Raw genomic sequence first — 9,552 nt, 5'->3', positions numbered from 1 at the left:
TTAAAACTTTCAACATGTAATGCTAACCACCTAAAAGCTGATTCAATATCTACCTTTGCCAATTGGGCCCCTACTCCACAACTCCTAACCAATTCCACCACTGACTCAAATGACTGGTAATGTACCTCTGCAATACTGCTGTCTATGGCATCGTTCACTGAATACCCTTTTGGGTATGACAGATGCTGTATCATGCTGAACTTCCCTTTCTCCTTCTTAGGCACCACCCCCAGTGGTGATACCACCAGGCCCTTGATAGGTGGATCCTCGAACAGGTCCTCCATTCTACCTAGCTCAACTTCCTTCTCCAGCTTTCCCCTCAAAACCTGCGGCTATTCATCTACCGACTTTAAATTCTTTGAACGCCCACTCCCAACTACCTCTTCATTACCTGGCAACTTAAACCCAACTGAAAATCCTTCTCTCAAAAACTTGTCTCTCTCTCTCCATTAGAGTATTTGTCTAACCATTCATTTAACCAGTCTAGCCAAACCGGGGTTAGGGCCTTTTGCATTTGTGTGAAAGTACTGCCCCTTATCACCCCCATCGAACCTCCTTCCTGTGCACGCTACCTGTGGGTGACACGCCCCGCAATTAGCACATGCATGTTTAAACTTACATGTAAATCCCGTTACAATTTCTCTCATATCCCCAGCATACTAACCTGCTCCTGCCTGCTAACCCGACAATTTTGCTGGCCACGCTAGCTGCCCCAAGCCTGTCCCTTCCAATCAATCTGGACCATAGATCCAAATCTTTCTGGCCAAAATACAGCACCATATTACACCATCTTTTTCCTGAAGGCTTTGTCGTAATCAACCCAACCTGTGCCCCCATAAGACGCTTGCACATCCACCATAAGGTCCATGTACTTTAGCAAGTTGGCGCCCTGCTCAGGTTTTACCCCCACTATCACACTGGCATAAACCAAAAACCCTCTAATCCATCCCACCAAAGATTTCCTTTTTTCTGTTTGGGTCATGCCCCTTAGCCGCCATTACTTTCTCCACTAATCACTCCGTTCCCCATCCCTCGTCTAACTTTTCTTCTCCTAGATTTTCCCTTCATATGTTTTAAAAATTTTCGCAACACTTCAAACATTTTACTTTTTTAATAATGGCTGCTCGGGCCTGGGGCCTTTAGCGGGCTGGGGTTGGAGGGGTACATCCTCGTGTTATCATTGGTGGCCGTGGGATCAGGGCCAGAAGGAAACAGGGAGGCGGGGGTCTGGGCAGCTTACCGTTGGTGGTGGGAGCAGGGGAGAAATGGCAATTTTTGGAGTGCCTCGTGCTGGGATAAGGCCTATCCCACGCGATGCACAGTGCTTCTTACTTCCGGGTACCAGAAGTGACGCGGCGGCCGCAGTGTGGGGCGGTGAACGCATGCGCTGGACACATGGTCCGGCGCTCCCCGTCGGGAGAAAGGACTGCTGGACGAGGCAGGATAACGAGCGGATATAGGGTGGGGGGGTTGGAGCTAGTGACGGAAACCCATCACTGGATGTAGCAGCAGGACCCCGAGGGCAGGACAAGGAGCCGGACGGGATCACACCACCCTTCTCCCCCAGAACAAGCTTAATGGGCTTGCCTTCATCCCAGTATCTTCTGGGGACGATACTCTTTCTCCTGGGCCACTCCACCTCGTCCGTTATAGCCTGGATCAGATCCTGGCTCATCTGCTGCTGCTCCATTTCTTCGGTCCTCGGTGTTTGGTAAGTAAGATATCCTCTATCCTTAAACTCCAACAAAGAACTGGCCAGCCCATTACCTCGCCACCCCTTATCGACCCCTATTCCCCTCCCACTTTATCTGACTGACCAATCGTTCGGCTGGCTTTTCCTGCCAAAACAGCTCCCTTTTTACCCCAGGTGGGCTAACTACCCAGCCCACCTCAAACATGCCTGCGCCGCAAGGCACGTGGTCGCAGCCATTTTTCCCTGTAATAATGACTAAGGGACACGCACGGCGTCCCTTATGCCTCCTTGCTCAGGCTTGGCCCTGAGATCGTCATTCTATCTATAGGGGGATATGTGTGGCACTATCTACAAAGGGCACTGTGGCATTATCTACGGAGGGGGGCGTGTGGCATTAGCTACAGAGGGCACTGTGGCACTATCTAAAAAGGGGCTGCCCGATCTTGACATTCTTGTGTCTGCCAAACGATGCCAACTGAGCAGCCAGACTGCATTTAGCGACACTTAAACTGGATTGTTAAAATAAGCACGTAAACTCACAAATTTCCGGTAGGCTTAAAACTTGCGGTATTATTATAGTAATGTAGTATCATCGTTATAGTAGTTCAAGTAACGAATTGATTAACAATAATTTTGTATTTTAAGAAAATTTGAAAGCAATGCGGCCCGTCAACTTCACATTTTTTCTATGTGCTGCCATTTCCCATGCCGAGTTTGAGACCCCTGCTTTAAAAAGAAAACGTTTCACCTCCCCAATCACGTGCAGCGTGTAATGGGCAGGGCTTCACAAACCCTGTCTCACGTAAATTTATTTTTCTAACTCCCTCCGTTATTTACATATCGGTGCCATTATATTTGGCGCCCGATATGTAAATAAGCCCCTGAACTGTCAATGGGGCGTTTCTAATTAACTAAAAGGCAAGGGGGCGTGATGTCTTCGCTCCGACACTGTCCAATCAGCTGCAGACAGTGTCAGGGCGGCTTGCGCTGTGTTCTCTCCCACGAGAACGCACACAGACTTGGTGGTTGTGTTGCAGATAGCGTGGGCACCTTTTAGTTAGTTAGAAACGCCCCATTGACAGTTCAGGGGCTTATTTACATATTGGGTGCCAACTATAACAGCACCGATACATAAATAACGGAGGGAGAAAGAAAAATAATTTTACGTGAAACCGTGTTTGTGAAGCCTTTCCCAGAACACGATGCACATGTTTGGGGAGGTGAAAGGTTCTCTTTAAGGAGGTGCACAACCTCTTAATATACTCTGCCAACGTAAATTAGTTTAATGCCGGGTTCCCACGGGTCGGATACACTGCGTATAAAACGCTCAGCATATCCGGCCTGGAACCCGCAGTACATTTTGTCCGAAAAACCGCACCACAGCTTTTCAAGCAGAATTTGTGCCGCGGAATGCAGCGCTCGGAGAATAAAAATAAAAAAAAACACGTCTTACCCCGTCCCTCTTCTCGTAGTCTGGCCTCCTGGGATGGCGTTGCAGGCCATGAGACGCTGCAGCCAGTGATCGGCTGCAGCGGTCACAAGGGAAGAAACATTATTCCAGGAGGCCTGACTCTGGGAAAGTATGATTTTTTTTTTACATTTTTCCCGGGGTTGCGATTTTTGCGTCTTAATTGCTGAGATTCCACCCCAAAAGTCACGACACATGGCTTTCTGTTGCGGGTTTTGCATCCCTATTGAATTCAATGGGGAAAAGCCGAAACAGAAAATCAACAAAAACGGAGCATAAATTCACATGCTGCGGATTTAAATTTCGCTCAGCAGGTCAAATTTATTAACGTTTACGCTTTAACGTTTTCTAAATCTCATCCACTTTGCTGTTACTGTAAATGCTGCAGTATTTCCACACAAAATTCCAGTTGCGCAAATCCTGGAGCGTTTACGCTATGTGGGAACCCAGCTTAAGACTGGAGTTCAACATGCCCTGCGACAAACCCAGCAATAGAACAATTAAGGGGGAGATTAGTATTCTCGTTATCCATTCCATAGAAGCTTCCTGCGGTGATTGCACGCCAGAACGCCGAGTGTATATCGTGCATGCTGTTGAGGGGATAGGGATACTCTGTTCAAAAGAGAGCAGCCAATAGAGATTTCTTTCTGCCACGCTTGCCAGGAAAGGAACAGACCTTCTGCACTAGCGTGGCAGTATAGCTGTGGAGACTCTGAATTCTTAACTTGTTAGGATTGTTAAGCTCTGCACCCCAACAGTATATGAACCCTGCACATGCCCACTTAGTCTTTACCGTTTAAGTTCATTATATTTCCATTGGTTCTTAAGGGAGTGTTTACTGTGGATGTCACTATATATTGTCAGCTGTCAGGGGAGAATGAGACGGAGTTTACTCTGAGCCCATGCCCCGCAGCACAGCTTAGTAGCAGAACCAAGGGGGAGACATGGAAGCACAAAAATGATTAAAGATATTTTTATGCTAGAAACACTGCAAATTACTTTAAAGCCGCTAATAAAAGCATTTCTGGACTTTTGGTATGAAAATGATTTATGGTATAACCCCTTGAGATACTCTTTGCTTCAAGTTATCAATTTTTGGAATTTTATTCTAATACGCAACTTTAATATTTAGCACTTTGCAATGAATTCTCGCTGTGAGAGTACTTTATATACCGCATGTACCTTTACCATTTACAAAATAGTTTCCGTTTTAATATATGTATTATTGAAGATACAATGCTACATTGCAAAAGGCAAACTGAGAAGATGACATGTTCAAGTTTGAGGCAATAGTAACCAAAGTAAGTGTAATTTGTCAAGTTCAGGAATGGTAGGAAAATTATGAATATATCAATAGGAGAACCATGATGGGCGTTTCCGTTTCTGCTCAATAATCCTCTTCCCCTCATCTTCAGTACGTGGCTTTTCACCTTCATAGAGAACCACCGTTTCCACAGTGGGGGCTTTGAAAGGTCCCCCTTCCACAGCTCGTATTTCCTTCCTGATGAGATGCGTTTCATAGCGAACTCTTTCATAGCAGAATCCACACAGAACATGTTTCAGTTTCAGGTGCCCGCATTCTGGACATGTGTCAATGTTATTCTGAAAAAAAAGGGGCACAATAACATTTCTATTCAAGCAGAGGCAACATGACCAATAAAAACCAGACAATGCCTTTTTGTTATTTAAATGTCCCTTTGACAATACCAGGCAAGAACTCGAGGCAGCAGGGTATGCTTCAAGTTGTACCCATGAAGAAATTCTCATTGGAAATCTCCTGTGTAATTTGGTTGTGTTGCGGATAAGTTCTATGACACCTACGAGTGGTTTCCATTCAAGGAATCAAAGATGAACAAATCGTAGAGGAGCAAAAATGCCAATGACCTTGATATTTGCTGCTCCTACATATCTCTCTGGTTTGTTCTGTATTGTCTGAGGAAGTTCTTACTACCTGGCTAATAAAAAAAAAATAATTTTAACAAAATAAATAAACAGGATTGGATTTTGATCATTCCAATAAAGACAAGTATTAAAAGTACCCTGATATACGGGTTATAGGAGAATGTTCAAAGCACGCCACGAGGGAGAGGTAAAATAAACTTCAGGGTGAATTTATTAGTAGTGTAATCAGAAAAAAAAATATCAATACCAAACAGGTCCTTATGGACCTCGAAATAGTTGTTTGCAGCCACTGTATTAGCTACACAAAACACACACCACAATGGGAAGTTCCCATGCTTTGTCTGCATTTGTGAGACTAGCCTGGAGTTACCTGCTACCATTTTACCTATGTATCCCCTATGCATAGAAATTGCCCAACACTTTTCTCAAAAAGCAACAAACATGTAACAGTGCCTGTTTTGATTTGTTAGGCGTTAGAAAATGGGGGTAACTTACAGCACCCCCCCCCCACTGTGGCCCAGGGACACGGGGGGACGGTTTGAGGCTCCACTAAAATAATACAACGCAGTCTATCTCCCTTACTAGCAGAACTGTTCAACACCACTTTGTTACGTTGATGCACAAGAGCGCTCACCCTCCCATTGTACGAGCTCTTTATTAAAACAGTCACACACTGTTTGATATTTTAAGCTAACACCCTGTCAATCCAGTCTACCCTCAACTCTGCATTTCTTCCAGGTGTCCCCCCAACTCCGGAACTTACTACACCAACACGTCACTCTCCCACTATCAAAACCTTCAAAAGGAACCTGAAAGATCACCTCTTCAGAAAAGCCTACAGCCTACAACCTACAATAAACCTTGCTGCCACTACATTAGCTGATGGGCAGCTTCTACCCTTACCTACTGCCACCTTGTGGTCAAGGTCTTCTCTCCCAATCTGTCATTCATTAAGCTCATAAAACAATTGTACTCGTTATTATTGGCTCACGTTATGTACCCCATTTCACATGTACAGAATCCTGGAATAAATGGTACTTTATTATTATTTTTACTATTTATTTTAAAGAGGTTCTGATGATTATGGTAACCTTTGCACAAAAGTTTAAACAACATCCATGGCAAATGAGACGTTTCCGCATTAATGTCTATCTTTACTTTGTATCAAAGTATCACTGTGACACCTAGAACACCTTCAGAGCATGTACGTAGAAATATAAAGATACAAGTTTGAGAATTACCTTCTCTTTCAAAAGTTTATTAGGATTCCTTCTTCGGCAGCGATTTACTTCGATCGTTCTTCTGGATTTAGGAGCAGCCATCCAAAAGATGCTATCCAGAAAACGAGGCACATCATCAGTGGCATCTTCATCAGACTTCTCTGAGGGGAAGGACACTGGAGCCTGGACAGCTAGAGCTTCAGCAATGAAAAAACACATTCTGCATAGTGAAATTACTGAAAAAAATGTGAAGTGCACAAAGATACATGAGGGAAATACAGCCCTGCCCAACATGAGATTACAATCTAAGAGGTGGACAGGGTACTGGCAGGGAGCGGCAGTTGTTGGCTACGAGTTGCGGGACAGGGTGAGGACTTTGGCATCGCCTTTGACCCAGCTTTCACCACCACATTCAAAACATCCCAGTCTATCGAGCATGTGAAGTGGGAAAAATGACAGAACTACGAGAGGTTTGGTACGAAATGGGGGAAAGATGATGAGCTTAGATTTGGCACAATTTGTGAAGATGCTATAAATGTCTAAAGTAGAAATACCCCGAACAAGCAGCATCTGGACTGGCATCTCATCCCCTTTTGGCTCTACAGATATGTAATATGGATGGGGAATATGCCCATATTAATAAAGCGTGATGAATGAAGAATCTTTATGAATAGACATGGCTCTGGCTATTAGAACGAAAGGGATTTTTTGAGATAAGAAAAAAAAGGGTCTGCGCTTTTTTTTCTTTCCTAGAAACCGTGCCATTTATTGCGATGTGATGTGTCCAGTATTCACTTCTGCCATAACAGACACAGCCCATGGACAAAAACAGCATGGATGTTAGAAAAAAAAAAAAAAAGCAGACCGTTTGTTCTAGCCTTGGACAATCCCTTTAAATTAGATTACGAGGACTGTGGTTACATGCAGAACAGTGGTCTGTTTGCAACACCTTTACACTGTATGGGACAGTAAATAGCTTCCCAAATTAAAATGGTTGTCCACTTTCAGCAAATTAATGTTATTTTTTGTAGAATTAAAAGTGATACAATTTTCCAGTATACTTTCTGTATTAATTCCTCATGATTTTCAAGATCTCTGCTTGTTGTCATTCAGTAGAAACATTTCTCGCTTACTTCCAGTGGATAAAATGTAGTCTATGGTCATGTGATGTACACACAGGTGCTCAGCTCGTTAGTTACAGTAGGTGTATCAGAGCTGTGTCTTGTAACGAGCTCTGCACCTGTGTGCCCATCACATGACTATGGACAGGATTTCAGCCACTGCAATCAAGAATGAATGTTCCTACTGAATGACAACAAGCAGAGATCTTGAGTACTGGGAGGAATTAATACAGAAAAGTAGTTTGCAAAATGGTCTAACTTTTAATTATACAAAAAAAAACAACAATAATTTGCTGAAAGTGGAATAACCCTTTAAACGAAGGGCGGGTATCTCAGTGAAACAGAAACTACTTGCTAATTGTTGAACAAGAGTATCCATGGTGTGAGTGACCCACGTGGATGGCGAGCGTCCAGTGTCAGTGGCCATCTGCAGTCAGTTGTCTGCCGCCGACTCTATGTCAGGCGACTGTTGGGTAATATGTCAATATGGACAACACACAGCAATGCGAAGGACAGTCCCTTTAAAACAAAATGGATGAAAATGGGCATGGACTCCTACTGATTAGTTATGCTGGGCAGTAGCTTATAACAATCAGGGTGGGCATAGGTTGCAGTATCGTATGCCCTGAGACAGTACATGTCACCTCATTCACTCAGGGGACACGTGTGCAGTGCGCAGTGCGCTCCCCTGGCTGTAATATGGCCAGTCTTACCCGGATGTAGAGGCTGCACTCCTAGAGCTCGTAGCAGACTTTGTTCTGCCCGCAAACAACATCTCAGAAGCAGGTTAAAAACACCTCCTGCCGGTACACCGGGTATCGCCATCTTTTTCAGTGACCTCCTCTCTGTCAACTCCAAACTATGTTATGCGCGTGCGCACAAAAAAACCAAGCACATCAACAACCCACGTGACATCGTGTCACGTAATAAGCGGAACCGCATGCGTACTCTATCTCAGGCTCTGATGGGTAGTAAATGATGAGTACATTGTGGTTTATAGTCTTTCACATTAATCTATTCATGTCTTTGTCGCGTATACTAACATCCGTCGAAGTACACGTGTTTATGACTTTAGTAATACAAGAATACTGGGAATAACAAGTAATCCATGTTACATTGCAATACACTCTATTGACTATGATCTGATTGAATTACCAGAGCACGCACGTACGGCTTGTTATTGGAGGTGTGAGCTGCGTTCTTGGATTATAAAATGTACCACTCTTGATTAGAACTACATTTCCCGTCAGGCAGCGCGTACTTGGATAAGGCGGGCGGAATGTGACAGAGGTGACGTGGTGACGCGATCGCCGTGCTGCTCGCATTGAGGAGGAGCGGAGTGAAGATGGCGGAGCGCGGTTACAGTTTCTCGCTGACCACTTTCAGGTGAGTGGGATGCTGTAGCATGGCTGTGCTGCTTTGTAAGTGACCCCTCGTTCTTATTGCCATCACCCGGCGTTGTACTTCCTGTCACCGATGTCTCGGAGCCCTGCGTCCCTTTGTGCGCTCTCTCGGCCGGTACTTTGCAGAGTCACCCCTCTGTGTACCCGGCCTTTTGAGTCGCAGCGTGGGAGGTAAGGAGAAGAGCCTGCTGTGCGAGGCTTCCTGAGGCTTGTATTGACGGGGAGTCAAGGGAAAGGTAAAAGCAATCGCTGCCGAGACGACTAATGCCTATATGCAGTCCTGGTGGAGATGGTACAACGGGTTGTCATCCGTAAAGCCGCTGCCCTGCCCGCTATCACCATCTGCTCGATCACACGATGATGGTTTACAATGACTGTGCCAAGAATGGCACTGCTCCATACACGTGCATCATAAGCTATAAAGGACCATTAAACGGACAGGCGCCCCTTGGAGAACCAGGAGATATATAAAAGATTGTGATTATAAAGGCAGGGATTTTGGTTTTAAACGATAGTCGTTCTCAATGCAGCCTCTAATGGCTGATTAAAAGCGAGCAATAGATTACATTCAACTATAAGGCCTCATGCCCACTTCAGTCTTTTTCTTCAGGGTGCTAGCTGTTTTTCTGACTGCTAGCACCCTGACACATACATTTCAATGGGGCCTTGAACACTTCAGTTTTTTTGACTGTCCTGTTGCTCCATTCCGACCAAAGTAGAGCATGTCCTACTTTGGCCGAGAGTC

The 9,552-nt window shown here is 44.8% G+C and overlaps 2 protein-coding genes across 2 annotated transcripts in view; one reads left to right on the top strand and one right to left on the bottom strand.

Moving 5' to 3' along the window:
* Positions 1 to 4,351: 4,351 nt before the first annotated feature.
* MRPL32 (mitochondrial ribosomal protein L32) lies at positions 4,352 to 8,285 on the bottom strand. Its single transcript, XM_075827046.1, has 3 exons — positions 8,118 to 8,285; positions 6,305 to 6,480; positions 4,352 to 4,763 (listed from the first exon to the last, which is right to left on the bottom strand). The coding sequence occupies exons 1-3, from the start codon at positions 8,227 to 8,229 to the stop codon at positions 4,512 to 4,514; spliced, it is 540 nt and encodes a 179-aa protein (XP_075683161.1). The 5' UTR covers positions 8,230 to 8,285; the 3' UTR covers positions 4,352 to 4,511.
* A 378-nt stretch (positions 8,286 to 8,663) lies between these two features.
* PSMA2 (proteasome 20S subunit alpha 2) overlaps positions 8,664 to 9,552 on the top strand; it is a 33,626-nt gene continuing 32,737 nt past the window's right edge. Inside the window, exon 1 of the mRNA XM_075827045.1 lies at positions 8,664 to 8,790. Coding sequence (XP_075683160.1) covers positions 8,750 to 8,790 — 41 coding nt within the window. The 5' untranslated portion in view covers positions 8,664 to 8,749. The remainder of the gene's footprint in view (positions 8,791 to 9,552) is intronic.

The sequence above is a fragment of the Rhinoderma darwinii genome, chromosome 5 (assembly GCF_050947455.1).
Source record: "Rhinoderma darwinii isolate aRhiDar2 chromosome 5, aRhiDar2.hap1, whole genome shotgun sequence".
Lineage (NCBI taxonomy): Eukaryota > Metazoa > Chordata > Amphibia > Anura > Rhinodermatidae > Rhinoderma > Rhinoderma darwinii.
Note: the sequence above shows the minus strand (reverse complement) of the source record. Positions and strands in the feature narration are given on the sequence as shown.